The sequence below is a fragment of the Diabrotica virgifera genome, chromosome 3, assembly GCF_917563875.1.
Source record: "Diabrotica virgifera virgifera chromosome 3, PGI_DIABVI_V3a".
Taxonomy (NCBI): Eukaryota; Metazoa; Arthropoda; class Insecta; order Coleoptera; family Chrysomelidae; genus Diabrotica; species Diabrotica virgifera.
The window spans coordinates 769,910-794,235 of NC_065445.1; the positions used below are offsets into that span (position 1 = coordinate 769,910).

General features: G+C 34.4%; 1 protein-coding gene across 1 annotated transcript; it reads left to right on the forward strand.

Annotated features, from left to right (window-relative positions):
• Positions 1 to 7,264: 7,264 nt before the first annotated feature.
• LOC114324423 (elongation of very long chain fatty acids protein AAEL008004-like) lies at positions 7,265 to 24,208 on the forward strand. The gene is made up of 6 exons (XM_050647764.1): positions 7,265 to 7,544; positions 12,420 to 12,616; positions 18,396 to 18,530; positions 18,762 to 19,004; positions 22,115 to 22,292; positions 24,080 to 24,208. The coding sequence occupies exons 1-5, from the start codon at positions 7,484 to 7,486 to the stop codon at positions 22,280 to 22,282; spliced, it is 804 nt and encodes a 267-aa protein (XP_050503721.1). The 5' UTR covers positions 7,265 to 7,483; the 3' UTR covers positions 22,283 to 22,292; positions 24,080 to 24,208.
• Positions 24,209 to 24,326: the final 118 nt, after the last annotated feature.

Below are 24,326 nucleotides of genomic sequence, written 5' to 3' on the forward strand. Positions count from 1 at the left end.
TCTAAAATAATATTTAACAATACAGCAGATACATAGAGTTGTAGAGAGAATCAATAAAGACTGAAAATAATAGGTAATGCTCAGTATTCCTGGACATCAGCCAGGCATTTGATAAAGTTTTGCATAAAGGTCTCTTATTTAAAATAAATCAGAATTAGAACTGGGCAGGTCATATGGCTAGAGTGAATGACAGGTGATAGACCCAAAAAAATTACATTTTGAAGACCACGAGCAGATAGAAGAATCAAAGGTAAACCTTATTGGCAATTGATTAGATTATGTGAGGTCGTTAAGGCTACGCAGCCTCTCCGCACTTCGACCTATAGAGATCTTTTGTGCATACCTTAATCTAGTTAAACTCTAGGATGCCAATACTTCTAATAAAGTTAATTAGTATCCTAGGTGACTTGTGTCCCATGTCAGAGGGCGCTAAGGTGACCTCTTCTAGGAAGTTTAGTCGTTTGCAGAACAGTGCTTCCCAGTTGCATAGTATATGTTTTGCCATTTCTTTATCGTTGTCACAGAAATGACAATTTACCCATTTTTTTGAGGCGATATCTCAGACTGCAGCGACCAGTGAGAAGGCTGACCATTTTTATATATTTTTACTCGTTTCGAAAAGATACTTTTATGAGCCTTTTTGCTTGCCTTTGTCCTGGTGTGTTAGGTCAATCTAGTTGATTGAGTTCCCAGGTCCGGAGTTTCTTTCTGATGTAGCTTTTTGATAATCCACAGAAGTGTTCAGAACCTTGGAATGGGGTATTAGCCCCTTCTTTCGTGAGTTTATCAGCTTCCTCATGTAAGGCAATTCCCTTGTAACCTGGCACCCACATCAAAGTTACTTTGTTGCATTCCGCCAGCATCTTGAGGAATTGTTTCCAGTCCCAAATCAACTTTGACTCACAGGTAAAAGACTTTAGAGCCTTTAAGGCAGCTTGGCCGTCTGATAAAATAAAAAATAGTTTTGCCCTACGATTATCTCGGTTGAGACAGTCTTAAGCATTAATGTCTATGGCATGTATTTTTGCCTGAAAGATAGTTGGGGCGTTTCCAAGAGATTTGGATAGCCTGGGAATTGATTACAGGAAGCTCAAGAACCAGGATAGAACTGGAAGTAATTAGGGAGGCCTATTATGTTCAGCTTTGGACACAAAAGTTTGAATGATGATGGTGATGGCATTTGATACATTATTAGAAAGTCAACTCAGTATGCTTCTACAAAGAACACTTCTTATTTCACTGGGAGCCAATTTAAAATAATTTTTCCAAATTCACGATCGCCATTTTCAAACGGCGCGACATAATCTATAAGAATCGTGACACTTCACAAAAAATAATTGTTATTTACTAGTTTGTCTGTCAAACAATGTAAATTTATTCGTAATGAATACGAAAATTAAAATAATTCCATTTTGGTACTTTTTGGTGTCCCGATATGTTAAACGAAATTACATAGTCCGATATTAAAGATATTCTACCCATTTATTATTGTTGTCTATTTGTTTGCAATTGGCGACTCATTACATATGCAAATCTTCAAAAATTTTCTATTGAAATGTACACTTCGCGTCAAAAAAAACTGGTACAACTCTTATACGCTCTGAGCTCCGCTGGTGTCGCTCCTAGCGGTTACTAATTCAACTTTCACCGGTAATTTTTAAATTTATTATTTAATTGTTATCGCTTAATATTTACAACGCAAAAAAGTAATTAAATTGTAATCGATTTTTTTAGGATTTTGCTAATCATTTTGACGTTCTATTGATAAAATATGAATTTCTTAGTTCGGATACTTTCACAATTATCGTGTAGATGGCGCTAAGATTAATTTATAATTACATATTACGGAACATTAAAAAAACTTAAATTCAGTATTTAAAACGTAAGTATATTTAAGGTAAAAATATATACCACAGCTTTGACCAACTAATATTTTTTATAATTAATGTTTTTAATTTTAATTTTAAATTAATCACTTTGACATTTATGTCAAATTTCCGGTAAACGTTTACAAACTTGTCACTACTGGCGTTCGCGACTTTGTAAATATCCCCTCTACGTACGAGCTCACAGCGGATACGCTCTGAGCTTCGCTGGTGTCGCTCCTAGCGGTTACTAATTCAACTTTTACCGGTAATTTTTAAATTTATTATTTAATTGTTATCGCTTAATATTTACAACGCAAAAAAATAATTAAATTGTAATAGATTTTTTTAAGATTTTTCTAATCATTTTGACGTTCTATTGATAAAATATCAATTTCTTACTTCGGATACTTTGACAATAATCGTGTAGATGGCGCTAAGATTATAATATATTATTTATAATTAGATATTACGGAACATTAAAAAAACTTAAATTCAGTATTTAAAACGTAAGTATATTTAAGGTAAAAATATATACCACAGCTTTGACCAACTAATATTTTTTATAATTAATGTTTTTAATTTTAATTTTAAATTAATCACTTTGACATTTATGTCAAATTTCCGGTAAACGTTTACAAACTTGTCACTACTGGCGTTCGCGAATTTGTAAATATCCCCTCTACGTACGAGCTCACAGCGTATAACTGAAAATCGTGTTTTTCAAGTTGTGTAAGTTGATCTTGTCACAAGTGTCATTCTAATTTCTAGGACAACGTTGCCAGTTCAACGAAAATATTATATCAAACTAGGTAAAAACGGGGCAGTGCGACAGACCGCATTTTTTAATATACTAAAAACTAAAACAATAATTGTAATTTTCCGTCATCTCAATTAAGTGTCCATACATTGATTCGTGTTTTATTATAATTTATGAAAATATTGCAATTCAAAAATATTGATAGATAATGAATCTTGACATGATTTTAAATTATTATGTTTAACGTCAAATCGAGAGGTGTGATTGGTTTCTCGTAAATTGTAGGACAAAATTGCATTAAGTTGTGTAGAATAAATAAAACACACTGGAAAAATTAAAAATTAAATTTGAAATTAATACAAAATGAATAACTTTTACAGTGAACAAGTGTGGAATTTAAATATTTGTATTACAATTCGAAATATACATTGTAAAGGTTATTTTTTTTTGTATTTAGATTTAGTGCAATTCCGTTATCTGTGATGGCAACAACGACGTGATTCACGAACAATAATTGTCAGTCTGAAAGGTTTACATTGGGAAAAAAAGTGTACCAGTTTTATATGACGCGAAGTGTACGTATAATGTATATTTCACAAATTTGCGATAAGTTTGGATTATCTCTAGACACTTGACAGCCAATGTTACACTCTACTATACAGCATAAGAAGTACGAAAATAAATTGCTCTAGTAGGTAATGAAATGGAACGAAACAAGGTAGAAGGACTCAAAGAAACAAACAAAAATAAAGAGTATAAAGAAAAGATAAGCATTAAACTAGAAAACAGACTAAAACATGAAAACCCAAATAAGGAGTGGGAACAGTGCAGAGAAATCATAAAAGAGACAGCTAAAGAAGTATTAGGCATAGAAGGTAAAGAAAGAAGAACAAGAACGAATGACTGGTTTGACGAAGAATGTCACATTATAACAGACAGAAAAAACAGAGCATATTTACTGATGCAACAGGGGCACAGAACCCGACAAGCAGGAGAAGAATATAAACAACTACGCAAAGAAGAAAAGAAAACTCAAAACTCACCGAAGAAAAAAGAGAGAATATATGAACAAAGAACTTCAAGAACTGCAAGAACTAAGTAGATCAACAGAGACAAGAAAATTTTATCAGAAACTGAACAAAAGCAGAAAAGACTTCAAACCGAGAACAACGATGTGTAGACATAAGGAAAGTAATATATTGACAGAACAGCAACAGATACTAAGAAGATGGACAGAACATTTTACGGAAAAGCTTGAAGGAGATGGGCGTGAGACGAACCCTGATATACCATTAGACCAAGCAGACAACAGAGAAAAGACTCCACCAACAATAGCCGAGATTAGAACAGCAGTAGACAAATTAAAGAACAATAAATCACCGGGATCGGATCAAGTAGCATCGGAATTACTGAAGGAAGGAAGAGACGCACTACAGATAACAATGCATGAATTGATAACAAAGATATGGTCAAATGAACAGCTACCAGCGGAGTATAATAGCGATATTATTGTACCATTACATAAAAAAGGAAATCAGTTAGAATGTGGAAACTACCGTGGAATCACGCTGCTGAATGCAGCATACAAAATAATGTCCAACGTCATTCATGAAAGACTTAGACCACACGCTGAAAAAATAGTTGGCAAATACCAAAGTGGCTTCTGTAGACAGAAGTCAACAATAGACTAGATATTTGTTCCGCGACAGATCCTCGAAAAAACAAGTGAACATTACATCGACACACATCATCTCTTCATAGACTTCGAAAGCGTATATGACAATATAAACCGAGAATTCTTAATAAAAGCAATGAAAGAATTTAATATACCAACACAACTAATAGAATTGATAAAAGAATCTCTAAAAGTAGAAAGTTAAATCCGGAGACAAAACGAACTAACGGAAACAATAGATGTGAAAAAGGGACTACGCCAGGGAGACGCTCTAACATGCATCTTGTTCAACATCGTACTCGAGAAAATAATGAGGGACACAACAGTCAATACTCGAAGAACAATCATTAATAAAAGCGTGCAAATACTAGCATTTGCAGATGATGTTGACATAATGGCATGATCAAGAAGAGAAATGATAGAGGCATTCAATCAAATAGAACGAGCTGCACAAAATAGTGGCATAAAAACAACCAGAACAAAACAAAATATAAGCAGGTAAGTAAAAACGCAGAAATAAGGCAGCCACAAAATATAACAATAGGAGAATACAACATTGAGTGAGTTTAGGTTTGACTGAGTTTAGGTTTGACTGAATTTAGGTTTGGCTGAGTTTAGGTTTGACTGATTTTAGGTTTGAGTGAGTTTAGGTTTGACTGAGTTTAGGTTTGACTGAGTTTAGGTTTGACAGAGTTTAGGTTTGACTGAGTTTAGGTTTGACTGAGTTTAGGTTTGACTGAGTTACTTTTGACTGGTACGAACTGCATACGAACTGTAGAGAGCTGAACATAGACACCAATGACATTGACGAGCAACTAAAACATTGCATACTAGAACCTTGTAAAGATATACTAAAGACTTCCACAAGGAGAAAAGAGGAATGGATGAACGACGGGATACTGAATATGATGGAACAACGGAGACAATATAAGAATAGAGATGACAATAAATACAGGGAGATTAACCACGAGATAAGGAAGATGATAAAGCAGGCAAAAGAAAAACACTTTGAAGAAAAATGCAAAGAGATCGAGGACCTCCAAAAAGATATGATCCATTTAACTTACATAAGAAAGTCAAAGAAATGGCTAGACTAAGAAAGCAAAATCTCACTGGTGCACTTCTGGATAGACACGGGGTTGCTATAACAGAGACCGATGAGAAAGTATAACGTTGGGCAGAATACATCGATGATCTGTTCGATGATGAAAGAGGGTACCTGGAACACATACAACTTACTTCAGGAGAAATAGGTCCAGATATTACAAAGGAAGAAATAATACATGCGTTAAAAACAATGAAGAACAGGAAAAGCCCAGGACCTGACATGCTTCCTATCGACCTTTTATAAAAATTATAGATGAGCAGCATATTGATGTTTTAGTGGTACTCTTGAACAAAATTTATAGCTCAGGCACATTACCCAAAGAATGGTTGACGTCGATCTTTATTTGCCTCCCTAAAAAGAAAAACACAAGAGAATGCGGTGACTACCGCACCATTAGTTTGATGTCCCATGTGCTACAGTTGCTACTGAAAGTCATCCATAACCGAATATATCATAAACTGGACATAGACATTAATGATACGCAGTTTGGGTTTCGCAAAGGTCTGGGAACTCGTGAAGTTCTTTTTTCACTTAACATAATTATACAAAGGTGCCTGGACGTCAATCAAGATACATATGCGTGTTTTATTGACTATAATAAAGCATTCGACAAAGTACGACATGAACAATTAATGCATATCCTGGAATCAAAGAAGTTGGACTACAATGACCTCAGGATTATATCGAATTTATACTATAAACAACGAGCAAAAGTACGTGTTAACGACCAGCTGTCAGAGGAAATTGAAATCAGACTTGGAGTGAGACAGGGATGCGTGTTGTCGCCAATTCTTTTTAATGCCTACTCGGAAGAGATCTTGAAAAAAGCTCTTGAGGGTGAAACAGCTGGAATAAAGGTAAATGGAGTTCCCATTAACAACATTAGATATGCGGATGACACTGTCATCTTAGCTGAAAATATTGGGGATCTTCAGAGGCAGGTGACCAGAATAGCAGAGTTTGGACAAGAATACGGGCTAACAATGAATGTCAAGAAGACAAAGTTTATGAGAATATCGAAAACTCAAAGAAATAACGAAAATCTCTTTATAAACAGATCCAATATCGAACGAGTCGACCAATATGCATACCTTGGAACAATGATCACCACAGGAGATTACTTACACGAAATCAAAATCAGAATAGAAAAGGCTAGAGCAAATTTTAACAAAATGAGAAAAGTGCTCTGCACAAGAGATTTGAAGTTGGAGCAAAGAGTTAGGTTGGCTAGGTGCTACGTTTTCTCGACTTTGTTTTATGGAATGGAAGCTTGGACCTTGAATGCTGCATCAATGAAAAAACTAGAATCATTCGAGCTGTGGGTGTACAGAAGAATTCCGAAAATATCGTGGACAGAACACGTCACAAACAAAGACGTTCTGTGAAAGATGAATAAAGAAATGGAAATCCTAAATACCATCAAAACAAGAAAATTGGAATATCTCGGACATATTACACGTGGAGAGAGATACAACTTGCTCCAATTGATTATGCAGGGAAAGATTCAAGGAAAGATAAGCATATGGAGACGCAGAATATCGTGGCTGCGTAACCTGAGAGAGTGGTACGGATGTACATCAAATGAACTTTTAGAGCAGCCGTCTCTAAAATACGAATAGCTATTATGATTGCCGACGTCCACCGCGGAGATGGCACTTAAAGAAGAAGAAGATACCACTTCTAATATCACTGAGAATATCTCTGCAATGTTGCAAAAGTGCAACATTCCTTGAGCTTAAAACGCATAAACATTCCGGTATTACTCATTAATGGTTGATGGGGATAATAATGAAAATTACGTGTTAACAAGCCTTGTTTCCCCTGGTAGTAAAACTATTTACACAGACAATTAAAGTGTGTTCTAAAGGTAACCATGCACATTTTATCCAAGAATGTCCTAAAACCACTGTAAAGTTCACGACCAATTTCATGAATAAATCATATGCTATGTTAATAGGTACGTTAATTCCATAAGCTATTGTTCTCTTATTAGTAGCATGTAAATGGTGAGCAAGCACTTTGATTTTGGTAACAACCAACTTTCAATAGTTTCGTGTATAAACTGATCGAAGAAAATGGCCCTGGTTTTAAAGAGAGCAATATTAGGATATCGATGGCTTTTTGACGAATTAGGGGGTAAGCAATCTAATCATAATATTTTTTCACATGTGTTAGTGATTAATCCCTTAAATTTAAAACTGAGTACTTACTTATTCGTGCCTTTACACAGCATATTCTGTTTCATCATCATCATTAAGCAACCTCTTCCGTCCACTGCTGGACATAGGTCTCCTCTTTTTCGCCACTTTCCACGGCTATGTGCGTCTTGTTGTAATTTCTTGGACATTCGTTTAATGTCCATCCAGCGCGTTGGTGGTCGTCCACTGCTGCATTTGTCTTCTCTTGGGCGCTAGTCAATTAGTTTTCTGGTACATCTTGAGTTTTTAGTCTCGCTACGTGTCCTGTCCAATTCCATTTCAACTTGGCTATCCGTTAGACGACATCAGTGATACCTGTTCTTTTCCTCAGGTCTTGGTTCCTTATTTTATCTTTTTTTTGTTACGCTAAGAACCGATCTTTCCATGCGCCTTTGTGCCACTCGCATTTTTAGTGTTGTTGTTGTTGTGAGAATGAGAGTTTCTGCTCCGTATGTCATAATAGGAATACCACATTGGTTAAATGTCTTCCGTTTCATAGCTATCGAGATGTTTCTCTTAAAGACGTCTCTTAGTGAACCATACGTCGCCCAAGTATTATTCGTCGTTGAAATTTACAGTTTTGGTCTTACGGAGTTTCATTTTTAGATCTATTGTTGAACATACTACGTTTTCTAATTCGTGTAGCATTTGTTGTGCTTTACCCAGATCTTCGGTAATGAATACTGCCTATATCGTTGGCATAACGCAGATGCAGATGATTGAGCATTTCCCCATCTATTTTTATTCCTCTATTTTCCCACTTTAGCATTTTAAAGGCGTATTCGAGGACCGACCCTTATAAATAAGTTCAGTGAGAGAGGGTCAGACCTCGCTTGATGTGTATTTCTCTGGTGTTATCATGTAGTTTTACACGCATTGTGGCACTCTGGTACAATGTTTGTACTAACTTTGTAAAGCGGTAGTCTATTCTAATGTTGTTCAAAGCAGTTATAATGCTGTCTAGTTCCACAGTGTAGAAGGCTTTGTGAAAGTATACGAAGATCAGTACCAGTGATCTGTTATATTCTATCGATTTTTCTTATTAAGGTTTTTACTGCTTGTTCTCGGGGCTGGTAGAAATCCAGCTTTTTTTGTAGTCTTGTAATTATTCGGGTAAACATTTTATAGATGTGGTTCAATAAGCTGATTGGTCTATAGTTTTCTAAGTGCGCCTTGTCTCCATTCTTGTGTAGTAAAATTGTTACTGCATTGTTCAATATTTCCGGTATTCACCAATCTGTTAGACAAAGGTTAAACAAAATTTTTATTTGGTTGAGGAGGACACGTCCGCCCATCTTTATCGCATCTATTACGACTCCATGTTCTCTTGGTGCTTTGTTGTTTTTCATCTTCTTCATCGCGTCCTGGATTTCGTTTAGTGTGATCACACCAAGCGATATTCTGTTCTACAAAATACCAATCGTCATTTTTTGTTATTGTGCATATCTTCTTCAGTGAGGTTCTCTATTTTCCATTGCAGTTTTTATTTGTCCTTCTTCTTTACGTGTCATCTCCTCGACGAAGGTTGGCAATCATCATTGCTATTCTAACTTTTGATAGTACAGCCCGAAAGAGCTGCATCCAAACCATTCTCTGAGATTTCTCAGCCAGGACATTTTTCTCCTACCTATGTATGTTGCGCCTTCCTTAAAAAATCTTTCCCTGCATTATTAATTTTGGGAGTTCATATCTGTCACCACGTGTTATATGACCCAAGTATTACAGTTTTCTTATTTTCATGGAATCCAGTACCTCCCTAATGTTCTCTATTCTTCTTAGTACTTCTTCATTGGTTATTCTGTGTGTCCAGGAGATTCTCAGCATTCTTCGATATGTCCACATTTCAAATGTTTCCAATCTATTGAGACATTGTTTATTAAGAGTCCATGTCTCCACACCATACAAAAGAACAGAAATTTTGAACAGAATTTATTTTTCCGTTACACTGTAATCTAGGACGTTCTGTTTTCCTCCTCTTTGGTTTGCGTTTCCAAGTTCTTAGCGATATTCTTGTACCGTCCATTTTTCATGTATGTCCATACCGAGTAATTTTTCTTGTTCTATTGCATCATTTAGTGTCTCCTAATATCCATTAGTTCTCTAATTCGTTTATGTCTCACTTGGTCTATTAAGACCGCGTCCCACCATCAAATAATTTGATCAAACTGGTTTGAGCAAACTGAAAGTGACAGTTAGTGACGTCACATCTTGAGTGTTCATTGTGGATAATAACGAAAAATTTTAATTTTAAATAAAGTACAAACAAGTTAGACAACTCAATACAAAAAATTTGATCAAACTAGACTGATAGTGAGAGCACAGATTTTTAGAATTTCCAAAAAACTGCAATTGTGACGTCACTTTGACGTACTTCCTCAAGTACGTCAAGTTTGCTCAAACTGTTTGATCAAATTATTTGATGGTGAGACGCGGCCTTTAGTGTTACTCTGCAGATGTCTCTCCAAAACATAATTTCTGTTTTATATTCCTTTACTTATCACTTGTGAATTCATTTCATCTGATCTTGTATTTGTTAAAGTTACCACCAAGTATTTATATTCATTTGTTTGTTTTATGGAGTTGTTATTTATCTGCAGGTCTTCTAAGGTATTACCGATAACCATGTAAGTATTGCGTTTTATCATAATTAATTTCCAAGCCCCAGCTCGCTAATTCTTCTACTAGCTTTTTCATCACGTATACCTCGTCCAATTTACTTACCGTTGCACGTCATCCGCGCCATAGCCTGTGACACGATACCAACACGAAATATTTAGGCGGTGGGTGTGTTCTTTTTTAGAATCAAAATGATTCTAAAGGGGAACACACCTACCGCCTAGATATTTCGTGTTGGTATCGTGTCACAGGCTATGGCGCGGATGACGTGCAACGGTAAGTAAATTGGACGAGGTTATAGATGTAGACGATGTCGTCTTTGGCTTCTGTATTTGATCACAGCAGAACCCCACAAATGTAACAGGGATATTCAAGGTCAACGCACGTTTGCTAGTTCGCTCCCTGGCACGGGATGGCGATACTAGTCTCATTTCTGCAGATTTCTGCACGTTGTTCGTTCGCTCGTTCTGTCACCACTGTCACTTTCGTTTCGTTGTGTTTTCATTTCCTTGAGAAAAAGGAAAAATACGACGCCATATTTATTTGTTTTATTTTTTAATAAATAGCGTTTAAATAGTGCATCCAACAACAAAAAGTGTAAGGTGAATTACAGCAGTTGTGTTTTATTCCAAATGTATACAATTTTGGTGTGGTTTAAACTGATGAATAAATAATATTGTGTAAATATATATTATGTGTAATAAGGTAGTTGTGTTATTAAGTTTTTACTTATTGATAACAAACATATTTTATGAAGATACATATAAACATTTTTATAAATAAAGATTGTATTCTATGTTTTATTCTTTAATTTTTTAACCACTTTGGCATTTACATGTAATGGAAAATAAATGTAACCTCAAAATAACACAAGAAAATCCAAATATGTAGTATACTATACGAATTATAAACGTTGATTGATATCTAAATACATACAGGTATATATAATATTTTTATCAATCAACGATATAAATATTATCGTATAGGATAAGGATTTTGTTTTCTTTTGTTATTTTAAGGTTATATTGATTATCCTTTACATTAAAATGAGTTCTCAATCCCAGTTAATTTTACAGGTCTTTTGAATGTACCGCCATATGGCATATAGTTACGCTCCCGACCACTGGCTGATGCGACAATCGTCGTTTCACTCGTTAACACGGAACTTACATTGCTATTATTTGATAATCGTCAAACGAAAGGCTATGGATACACACTGAGCAGCAAAATGAATGCACCACCTTAAAAATGGGACATTTTTGATCTCTCGAATTTTCTAAACTTGTTGTCCGATGGTGATTTTAGTATGATATAGCCGTTTGTTTTAAGAATATCGATGTGGTAATAGTGTTGCTGTTCCAGTGTTCGCATACATCAAAGTTTGTCCGACTACACACCGTTAAGCTATTTACAAATTTTCAGATTGCTTTTAATCAACTTTTTTGGTACGCGGGATGCAGGCCTCAAAGCTTAAATAGTTCATTTTGCATTCTTTCGATATTTTTCCATAAAATAAGCATTTGTTAAAAATTTGTTTTAATTATTATGTTTTAGCAGTTCTGCAGGTAAGTATGTCTCCAGGGCCAGTCACTCTGTTATTTTTTATCCTTATTAGCGCATTTTTTTTATTTCGTTTTGTGATATTAGATTTATCTGCAACTTGTGTTTATCTTTTTTTTCGTAAGCTGAGGGAGTATATAGATATCTCTTATCTTGTAATAATTCTGAACAATATTTTACATATTCGTCCATTTGTATGGTTCTATCTTTACCCTTTTCGTGGATACTCTGTCTGAAGTATATTTTTTTTTGTCAGAAACAAAAATTCTAATCTTCACCTATACATACATTCTTCTATAATTTGCAAGGGAAAAGGGCGATAAATGAATAGACGTGGGGTACCTAAAATATGCATTCCACAACACATCAATTTTTCTATGTAATGATCAAACGAATTTTGATTCCTAGTACTTAATTCGTGAGTAAAAACGAAGGTAAATAAAGACAGTTAATTTTAATTTCGTTTCAGAGACCACCAACATCTGTGTATGTACATTTTGAAATCTCTTCAGATCAAGATCCTCTCTCTTTTATCGTTGATTGAAATATTCTTTTATATAATACTAATTTTATATGAACCTGTTCCAAAGAAAGCTTTCTATATCTAATCTAGAATTTAAATAATTTTTTTTTACAGATTCGAGGCCTCTAGAGCAGAATTTGTTTCTGATGTCATCGCCATTTCAAGCCCTGGCAGTGATCGTGGCATACTTTTATTTTATTTATCGTTTAGGTCCTCGACTTATGCAAAATCGGGAACCTTTTGACCTCAAACGCATATTACTTGCGTACAACTTGGCGCAAATAGCAGTAAACGCGTTTATAGTATACGTGGTAAGTAAACATTGGAAAATATTCATTCAAGATAATACAAAACAAATGTTACATAGGTACCTACCATGTTTTACTTGATGTCGTATTATAAGCTGGAATTAATAAGGTTTTAATACGGGGTCACTAGAGAGTTATCAAGTAAAATTCTATCCATCCGTTATTTTGACACGTAAACGCTATTTTTTAATAGTTGGCAGCTGTCAGTCAAATTTCGTATTTGACAGCAAAATAATTAAATTTGTTTAAATTTTTTTCTGTTTTTGTTTTCTTTCACCCAAGATACATATTTTGTAATTTTGACTTGTTTTGTACAATTTGGATTTCAAATTTTTCTAAAAACTGGAAGAGATCTTAGAACAGGCAATGTTACTTGAAGCCAATGACGATGATATAGAGTACTTAATACTAAATCTCGTTTTAAATGATGATAACGTTCAAAATCAAAATGTACATCCTGTCTTTAATTTCGATACCTTAGAACCTGAACAAGCCAAACAGTATTTTCGGTTTGAAAAACAGGATATTCCAAGGCTTGTACAATTGTTAGGGATACCAGATATAATTGTAACAGAAACTGGCCATACCTGTACTGGTAAGTAATGCTGAGAGGAACTAAAACTTTAAACTCAACCAAACTCAAACCAAAACAGTCAACCAAAACCAAGCCAAGAAAACAAAGACAAAACACCTGTTAACATACAAAATAAAATTTCATAACACAACATATTTATTTATTACATGAACATGACAGAACTGAAATGGCCGAGTCACTCCGAGTCCTGCCGAATTGGTGCGATTCGCTGCTAACGTTACCGTATTTTAAGCCCGCTATCCGACCTACCGTAACGGAGCACGTTAACGTTAAAATCATTTCCGTTATTCAATATTCATACTGCGCATGCTCCACTGCTAAAATAACGTTACCGTATTCTCCTCGAGTTACTTGATAACTCTCTAGTGACATAACAATTTACATTTCATTAGAGTGTGACGTTGTGTGATGCCATGCTTTCAAGTTTTCTTCTTCTTCGTGTGCCGATTTTTCTTCTTCTTAACGACATTGGCGACCATCACGGCCGATTTTACTCTATCTGCAACGGTTGTGAAGAGTTAAAGGCGAATTTACACTTATTCACTTTAGATGTACACTGCGGATGATAGACGAATAGTGAAAGTGTAGATTGAAAAGCTCAGAAATTTACATTTTCACTGACGGAATTCGTTTCACAGCCTTTTCAAAATGGCGAATAGTCCTGGCGTGGAGTTAATAAGTAAAGCATTACTAGAAGAATGTTGAAAATTAAAAAAAAATCAGGGAGTTTGACTCTTTCAACCACAATAAACGAGGAGTATAAACATCAGCTCTTCTTATTCCACTCTTTTCTGACTTTCCAATTTTTGCTAACTCAACAATAATAGCGAGTGTGAATAGTTTTTCCCGGTATGCATTTTAACAAAAAATTTATTTTATTGTAGTCCTCAGATTTATTATTCCACGATTACTCATGTTTATGATATATTTCTAGAAATATAATATAGGTATATGTTCATTTTTCCACTGAAAAGTAATTTTTCCACCTAGCTCTACCGAAAGTATACTTTTCCGGACCTGATTATAGGGAGCAAAGTTTTACTTTTCCTCCCTAGGGAGGAAAATATTTTTCCTCCCTAGGGAGGAAAAGTAAAAGTGACGTCATGGTATTTCATTCATGAAATATAACTTATTGACGCCCTGTACAATATCTATTTTCTATTACGTAAGTATCTATACATTTTAACGTTTATTTAAAAACACTCTGTATTTTGCAGAATGGTAAAAAACAGTAAATTTTTATTCTGATTTAACAATGTTTACATTAATAATTTGACTTATATTTGACAGTTGACAGTTATATTGTACCTACTTGCTAGTTTTGGTTCTAATAAATTTTGTTGGTTAGTTACATAAATAAATTAAGGTGATACAGTAGCGATCAACAGGTAGCCAAAACGCGTTCCAAGATTGCGGCTGCAATTTTTAATATTTTTTTGAGATATTTGGCACACGTATTCGTAATATAATAAAGAATGGCGGTACAGAGCCCAATTTGAAAAATATATTAATATGTGGAAATTACTCTGAAATTAAATACAATATTTAAAAAACGAGCCTGTACCGCCATTAACAAGAACAAAAAAATACACTTTCTTCAAATAAACTTTTTTATCCGATGCCTAGATTTTGTGTCATTTTGGAACTACTTAAATTTTTTATTTCATTAGTAGTTCCAAAATGACACAAAATCTAGGCATCGGATAAAAAAGTTTATTTGAAGAGAGTATATTTGTTTGTTCTTCTTAATGGCGGTACAGGCTCGTTTTTTAAATATTGTATTTAATTTCAGAGTAATTTCCACATATTAATATATTTTTCAAATTGGGCTCTGTACCGCCATTCTCTATTATATTACGAATACGTGTGCCAAATATCTCGAAAAAATATTCAAAATTAACGCCGCAATCTTGGAACGCCTTTTCGCTACCTGTTGATCGCTACTGTTTCCTCTTAAGTAAAAATGATAAAATGACTTGTTATTTGAGGAAGGTGGAAAAACCATATGTATAACATGGGAGTAAAGTGCCTTTTCCTCCCTTGAATGATTACTGCCAGTAAACTTCATTCTCGGGAGGAAAAGAAGCACTTTCCTCCCTTGTTATACAAATAGCTATTACGTAGGTATCAAAATATAAATTTATGACAAAAATACCGCAAAAACAAGTTTACATTTTACACTAGTGGTTTACTGTGGAAGAATCATCCATCCATTTCATCAAAAGTAGGAACACCTTCTACTTTGTTCACTGTTAATTTTGGATGTGCATCTTGGATGAAATGTAGATGAAGAGTATGTTTATACCTTTCATTGCAGATGAATCATCCACAGTGTACATCTAAAGTGAATAGTCAATTCGCCTTTTTATCTAAAGACGAATTTAGATGATGAATGAATAGTGAAAGTGTAGATTGAGAAGGTCGGCAATTTACATTTTCACTGGCGAAATTCGTTTAATAGTCTTTTCAAAATGGCGAATACGATTTTAAGTGTCAACGTATGGGTATGGTCAACGTGGAGTTAATAAATAAAGCGTTACTAGAAGAATGTTGAAAATTAGAAAAAAATCAGAAGGAGTTTGCCCTTAAAACCAAAATAAACGAAGAGTATAAATATCATTGCTTCTTGATCCACTCTTTTCTCACTTCCTAACTTTTGCTAACTCTGAACAATAGCGAATGTGAATAGTTTTGATTTTTAATTTTATGTCGCCTATATTTAATCCAGATAAATGCTGCTCTTTTTAGTACAGACCGGTATGCATTTTCACGGATGTATATTTTATGGTAGTCCTCAGATTTATTATTCCACAGGCACTCATGATTACGATATATTTCTAGAAATATAAGCATATGTTCGTCTTTCCACAGAAAAGCCATTTTACGTATCAAAAAAATTATTCAACTGCGTTTTGATGGCATGGAATGTTCATAGGATCCGAAAAAAACAAATTTACACTTTACACTAGTGGTTCACTGTGGATGAATCATCCAACCGGTTCATCCAAAGTAGGAACACCTTCTACTTTGTTCACTGTTCACTTTGGGTGCATCTTGGATGAAATGTAGATGAAGAGTATGTTTATACCTTCCATTGCGGATGAATCATCTACAGTGTACATCTAAAGTGAATAATCTAAATTAGCCTTAAGCTTTTTAATCTACACTTTCACTATTCATCTATCATCCGCAGTGTATATCTAAAGTGAATAAGTGTAAACTCGCCTTTATGTATTCGCCTTTGGTTTTCCTCTTCGCTGCTTTAAAATTTTCAACCAATAAGACATACGTGGTGTCCCCGGTCTTCTTTTTCCTTCCACTTTAGCTTGTCCAACCAATCGCATGAACTCATCATTCAACTTGGATATATCCACTGCTGGATATAGGTCTCCCTCAGTCTTTTCTCCATGTATTTCTGTTTTGTGCTGTTTGTATCCAATTTTTGTCGATCCGTTTTATGTCATCAAACCATCTTGTTGGCGGACGACTTTTACTTCAATATGGTTCTTGTCTTGGTCTCCAGTGTATTATTTGCTGTGTCCTTCTGTTATCCGATATTCTAGCTATGTGTTCAGCCCAGTTCCACTTTAGGGTCATAATTCTTTCTATGGTATCTCTCACTCCTGTTCTTCGTCTTATTTCCTTGTTCGTAATTCAATCCCTATGAGAAATACCTAACATTGAGCATTATATGGCTCTTTGAGTAACACAAATTTTATTTCTTACTTTCTTGATTACTCATGGTCTAAGTACTTATAAGAGGTGGTTTGTTTAATAGGCATGCCATTTACTAAAATCTTTTCGCATCAACTCAAATTTAACAAATTTATTGAACTCATTTTCTTTTCTTTATAGTGTTGAGTATGTATTTGTTTTTCTTTTTTCATCTTTCTTAATGTTTCCGTGTTTGTTACGTGTTGTATCCATGATATTTTCCACATTCTTTGATAACACCACACTTCAAAGCTAGTAAGTCATCTCGATACTCTAGTTTCAATTTCTACATTCCCAGTTTTCAATTGCATAATACTCTTTTCATCTTATTGAAAACACTTGCTGCGGTCCCAATGTTCATTTAGCTTACATCCCAAGTGGAACGTGAAGAAGTCACTGCCACTTAGGTCGGGGCTATACGGTGGATGGTTTAACAATTCTATGTTTTGAAGCTCCAAAAAACTCTATTATCTTTTGGGCAGTGTGAGTACTTGCATTGTCCTGGTGTAGGACGATTCGTCGTCGTGTGTTGCTTTATCGGAGTTTTGCGATAACTTCTGGTAAACAAACGGTTATATACCAATCAAAAATAATCGTTATTCGATCTTCCAAAGTGATTGTTGCCACATAACCAGATTTTGATACGAAAGTTGTGACCATTTTCTTTGACACACTTCGAGAACGGATCACTTTTGTTAGTTTTTCCTCATCGTGAAACATCCACACAGCGGATTGGCGTTTATTTTCCGGTTCCTAGGAGTAAATCCAAGATTCATCGCCACTAACAATACTATAAACGTTTATTGAGCTTCCTTAGTTGAACCGTTACAATGTTTTTTAACACCAATTGACGCGAACCGCTTTTTGCTCTTCTGTGAACAAATGAGGGATCCAACGGAAAACCAACTTCGTAACACCCAGTTCTTCATGTAGGATCTTTTGGATCGAGGTATTTGAAATGCCCAAAGATGCTTCTATCTCCCGGTATGTTACACGGCGGTCACCCTTAATTAGCTGACGAACCGCATCAATATCTTGCTGTGTGACTGCTGTTTTCGGTGGATCTGGCCTGGATTCGTCGCTGAGACTGGGACTGGAGCTACCACGATGAAATTCACAGGAACTAGTTGACCAGTGTGATGCTTCATTCCCAAACACAGAAACCATTTCAGCGATACATTGCTATTGGGATACCTAATCCTCTCCGGAAATTGTAAAAAAGTATTGTTCGAAAATGTTATCGGTTAAGATCCATTTTTCGACAGACTTGCTAATTCCAACAATTCATTGTATCTACACGACTTGTATCGCAATAGAACTCTGGATTTATGTCATCAAAAGATTGAAAATATATTTGTGTCGAAAGGTTTTTTGGTAGCGCCCTCTAAGTGGCTATATGCAAAACTAAAAGGATAAACCTCGATAAACTATATGTTACAATAACGGTTTTATTAAAGTAATTTATGCTTTTAGGCTTTTGACGAAGTATGGTTTAACATAAATTGGCATTGCGAAAAGATAAGCTATGGACGTGATCCTCATTCGATATACATCTTAAAAATGTATCATCTGTTCTTTCTAACTAAACTTGCTGATTTGTTGGAAACGGTAAGCCATTTTTTGTTTGTCAATACATATTTGATTATACCACGCTTCTATTTAAGCTTTGAGAAATATAAACAATATATGCAATGATTTTAAGACTTAATTTATTTAGTTTTTATTTTAATTTATTTAGACTTATTTTTAATTTATTTTCATTTATTTTTAATTTATTTATACTAACCAATAAATCCAAAACTATGCTGTATTTGTTTAATAATTTGACTTTCTTCTCAGATATTCTTTGTACTGCGTAAACGACAGAGACAAATTACATTTTTACACGTCTACCATCATTTCGGCATGTTCCTCATAATCTGGATAACTGTCAGATTCGTTGCTGGTGGATATAACACTTGGGTAGGATTGGTTAATTCAGCAGTACATACTGTTATGTATACGTACTACTTCTTATCCTCTTTGGACGAAAAATGGAAGCAAAATCTAGCATTTAAAAAATTTATAACCCAAATACAGTTGGTAAGTAACATGTTTTTGTATAGCTTTTATTGATAACGAACGCATAGTATGTTTCATGAATTTGTGACTATATTGGATTATTGGTAGACACTTGGCAGGCAATGGTTCATTCTACTGTATATAAAGTCCGAAAGTAAATCGCTCTATTATCGCTCTATATTTAAATCGCTAAATTAAATTAACATTCATATACTGAGGGAAAGAGACATCTTATATTTCATGCCAGTGGAAAAAATGGTTTTATTAATGAAGCGGATTTTGTGTTTTCGTTCAAAACAAAATTCTCTAATTATCACGATAACGCGCGATATCTCGATATCTAAAATACGTGGACAATATCTGCCTATTTTGACAAAGGTTCCATGATGTCGCTGACCAATTGGAAGCACTTTCCACTAAAGCCAATAAAATAAACTAGTTTTCAATCTCAAAGTACATAAAACAACATTTAAAATATTATTTTACACCCCATCAGATTGAAAACAATGGGAACCTTTTCTGGTGACACCTCCGAGGCTTCTAAAAATGGAAGCAATGCGGATACCGAGAGTACAGGAAGAGGAGGGATTTCTACACTATGCAAATCACATCCCATCTGCTCAACGTAGTAAAAGCTCCAACGAGAAGGTTTGGAGTACGTAGGAAACCTTCTCGTTAGAGCTTTTACCACGCTGAGCAGATGAGATGTGATTTGCAAATTGTAGAAATCTCTCATCTTCCTGTAGTCTCAACATCGGCATGACTTGCATTTTTTAAAAGCCTCGGAGGTGTCACCAGACAAGATTCCAACTGTTTTCAATCTGATGGGATGTAAAATAATATTTTAAATCTTGTTTTATGTATTATTAGATTGAAAACTTAGTATTTTTTCTAGCAGATGTCGCTGAGGCATCCCAGCCATTTCGTTCGTTGCAATCCGTGTCTGCACGCAGAGCGTAGTCAGAGAGAAGAGCATATAGGGCTTTTCATCGATTGTCATTTGTTTCGAGCTTCTGTCATGTGTCACATAATATTAATATATCTACGTCATACGTCTTTGGTTTGTATCATGGTATATACGAATAACGTATGACATAGATATATTAATATTATGTGACACATGACAGAAGCTCGAAACAAATGACTGTGAATAAAAAGCCCTATATGTGACTACTGACGAGGGCAAAAAGTCCCGAAACTAGTATAGACACTTGCTGTACTCTCTGATTGAATTAAAATATAAAACGGCTGCATTTTCGCATTGCAACTAAATTGAATATGTTTATACATCTTTAATGTCCAATAAAATAGGTTTGAAAATTAATATTACTAAGACCAAGTCCATGAGAATAAATGCAAGGAAAAACACTCTATTTAGTATCGAAAACATGCAGATTGAAAATGTGTAAAATTTTACGTATCTTTTAAGTTTTACAACAGAATAAAGAGGAGGTACAAAAGACGACATTAGTATGAGGGTACGAAAAGCTTAACAAGCATTCAGCATGCTTAACCCTGTTTGGAGGTCTGGCGAGTATACTACAAGGACAAAAATCCGAATATTCCAGTCAAATGTCATGTCTGTTCTACTCTACGGATGTCAAACTTGGAAAGTGACCAAAACCCTTACAGACAAACTGCAGGTCTTTGTTGACAAATGTCTTCGCAGAATTGTCCGTATTTATTTTCTGGCCTAACATCATCAGAAACGAGGATCTACTACACCTGACCGAACAAAAGAAGGTAGAAAATGAAAAAAAGTCCAGAAAGTGTGATTGGATCGGTCACAGACTCCGAAAAAATAGTTGCAGTATTGCAAAGACTGCTCTAGACTGGAATCACCAAGACAAAAGAAAAATAGGTCGCCCAACACAAACTTGAAGAAGGTCCATCATGGACGAGATAAGAAGTTAAGGAATTTCTTGGAATGAGGTAGCGCAAAATAGAACCCGATGGCGCGTTTTCACTGAAGCTGTATGGTTCACTGTATGGTTAGGGGTTCAAGAATCTTATATTATCACGATAACATGAATGCGAATATGTTTGTGAAATGTTTGAAAGAAAAACTGCTTCTAAGTTTACACGAACTATCTATTATAATTTTTGGATACTATAAGGACAGGAATAACTTTCATAATTTTCCATAATACCGGGTGTCCATTTATATTTTCCCCCATTTTAACTGCCTATAACTTCTAAACGACTCAAGATAGAAATATGCGGTTTTCTGTGAAATGTTTTATTTTAGTAAAAGTTTTGTTTGAATGGATTGAATTTTTTATAACGCTTTCAATTACGAAAAAAAAAATGGCGGATTTAAAAAAAAACTTTGTTGACTTTTTTTATTGAAACACCCAGTATATTTTTTTGTAAATTGAAAGAACGGTCATTTGCCTATCCAGCACTATAAAGTTTTTTTAAATCGGTTGTCAAATGACTGAGCAATTAATTTTTAAAATGAGAGATGCAATGTGGAAATCACTTATCATAATATCAATTTGCTTACTAGTTATGTGATATACACGTTGCACATCTCATTTTAAAAATTAATTACTCAGTCATTTGGCAACCGATTTTAAAAAACTTTATATCGCTGAATAGGTGAATGACCGTTCTTTCAATTTACAAAAAATATACTGGGTGTTCCATTAAAAAAAAGTCAACAAAGTTTTTTTTTAAATCCGCCATTTTTGTTCGTAATTGAAAGAGATATAAAAAAAACTCAATCCATTCAGACAAAACTTTTACTAAATAAAACATTTCAGAGAAAACCGCATATTTCTATCTTGAGCCGTTTAGAGGTTATAGGCAGTTAAAATGGGGAAAATATAAGTGGACTCCCGGTATTGTTCTGAAGCTGTTTATTTGTGGCATATTATACAATTTACTATTTTATTGGGAAATAAGCCACAATTTAATTTAAAAATGAAATTTATTGACGTTTCGACTTCCACTTCGGAGATCGTTATCGAAATAAAAATATTGTATTTCGATAACGACTTCCGAAGTGAAAGTCGAAATGTCAATTTTCATTTTCAAATTAAATTGTGGCTTATTTCCCAATAAAATAGTAATTTTCCATAAGTGCGTTACACCCCGTATATTTAACTCATCTACTTTTTACTATCTAGGTACAATTTACATTTTTTGTAATCCTCTTTGGAAGGCAGCTGTTTGTGGAATGTGGATATCCAAAACTTTTATGCATGTTCTTTGTGCCTCAAAACTTTTTCATGATGATATTATTTTCCGACTTCTACAGAAGAGCCTATTTAAAAAAGCCTAAGCATGTAGCCTAAGAAAAATACGGTAAGTAAGAATAGTTATTTATTATGTAGTTACCGTGAAATGGGGTGAGATTGATCAATTTTAACTTTATTTGATTTATATTTTAAACGTTTTTGTGACTGTTCTATATTTAAACACTTCACGTGTTATATTAATATCTAAAGAGTAGTGATTTAACACTAGTTTTGTTTTAATTATTAAGAAAATCCACTTATCTCATAAAAAAAGGGTGATCAATCTTAGACCCGTGACTGGGGTGAGATTGATCATGATGATTTTATAGCATGAAACAGTAGTGCTTTTAAATAGAATATGATCAATCTTAACCCTGACTAATTCGGTCAGACAGTTTTTCGAATTTTTACAAAGGGGTGAGATTGATCATGCGGGGTGAGAATGATCACACTATTTTTATTGTACTATTCTTTATTTATACAAAAAAAAACATATTTTAACAACTAAAAATGTAATTCAGAACAATTATTAAAAAAAGAAAATTTGATTTAACATTCTTTTATATTAATTTCTCCGCGAAAATGATATTTTTGTATCCTATCAGAAATCGTCTCGAGTGTCGGATCTGGTAGTAAGGCAACTACTTCCTTGAAGGGAACAGTGGATATGTCATTTTCAATTATTTTGAAAATCTTCCTCGATCCTGCTAATTTAAGGCCAAAAAACTTTTTACGAACCTTCTCAAATCCATTGCACTTAGAGGATATCCCCAATCTGCACACGTTAAAATGCTATTTATAATGGCTACTTCTTCTTCATATATGAATACAGATTGTCCACCTATTTTCTTAATCTTCCTTCCATAGTACTTGTTATTTAAAGTCCCGTAGGACAATTTGTATTTTTTTGCGGCTTTTCTTAGCGATAATCCATTTTCCAATACATCGTGCAACGCCTGATTAACTTGTTCTTCATTAAAATTGCCATACGTTCTACTGCCTAATTGTCTTTTGTACGTTCTTCCCATTTTGATTGATATTCTTAAATCTGTAACAAAAATTATAAATTAATTTCTGAAACGTACGTAACGTGGGGTTAGATTGATCACTTGATCAATGTCACCCCATTCAATATTATCCGCCATCTTAAAAAAGCTGGCGTTAGTTAAAATGCTAGATACTTAAAATTATTATTACAGAACCATACAAAATAATTTTATAACACTAGAAATAGCGAACTTACCTCTGTTCTTCCTCTACCATCAAAAGTACACAAACTATAAAAATAGGACAAAAATTATGGTTAATTTCAAAGCCACAGAACTTCTTCCCAATGCCAATTGCAAACTAACAACGACGTGAACTGATCATAGTCAAGATCCAAGAAATGAATAGTGCCACGCCCAGAAACAATTTTACATTGTTGCCGGTTGTATCTACATATATGTGATACAACGACAAATGATCAATGTCACCCCGGGAGATCAATCTCACCCCATTTTACGGTACATTGTTAATAAGTTATTTTCGCGAGAAATATTATCATATTTTTCTCATTATCATCATCAATGTCGGCGGAATCCTAGGCCGGCGAGAACATCTAAACATTTTTAAAAATATCTATAGGCCGCAGGTCGACTCAGTCTTAATAAAATGAGTACCTACCTGAAGTAAAACCAGGGGTAATAATAGGCGGTTGAAGCGTAGCACTGGACCTGTTACCTTCCTTGAATACCCTAGGCCCTAGAGATAGCAGACTACACTGCTATAATCCCAAAGAATTCTCTCCCTGCATCCTAACACTAGCTTTTAATTTATTCTCTATATTTAATTTATTTACCTTTTTTGTTACAGATTAGATGACGCCGTCAGAAGAGGCTTTGTTTTAGAAGTTCTTAAATTTTCCTTAAGTTGGAAATTTAAATGTACATATAATTATTGTTACGATATTATGAAATATATACTTTTAGTTATGAACTACAATATCTACGTTATAAATGATTATATTCCTTCTTATCCTATCATACGCTTGTTTAAAATCTATGAATAACGCATGAAGGGTTGAAAGTGGCAAGAAACCAGATCGGACATAGATCTTCAA

Excerpts from the sequence above, each read along its gene's own strand:
- LOC114324423 (XM_050647764.1), top strand. The coding sequence starts at position 7,484 with ATGGCCCTGGTTTTAAAGAGAGCAATATTAGGATATCGATGGCTTTTT. Across the intron at positions 12,617-18,395 it reads ACGCGTTTATAGTATACGTG|GCTTTTGACGAAGTATGGTT; the intron begins GTAAGTAAACAT and ends TTATGCTTTTAG. Across the intron at positions 18,531-18,761 it reads TTGCTGATTTGTTGGAAACG|ATATTCTTTGTACTGCGTAA; the intron begins GTAAGCCATTTT and ends CTTTCTTCTCAG.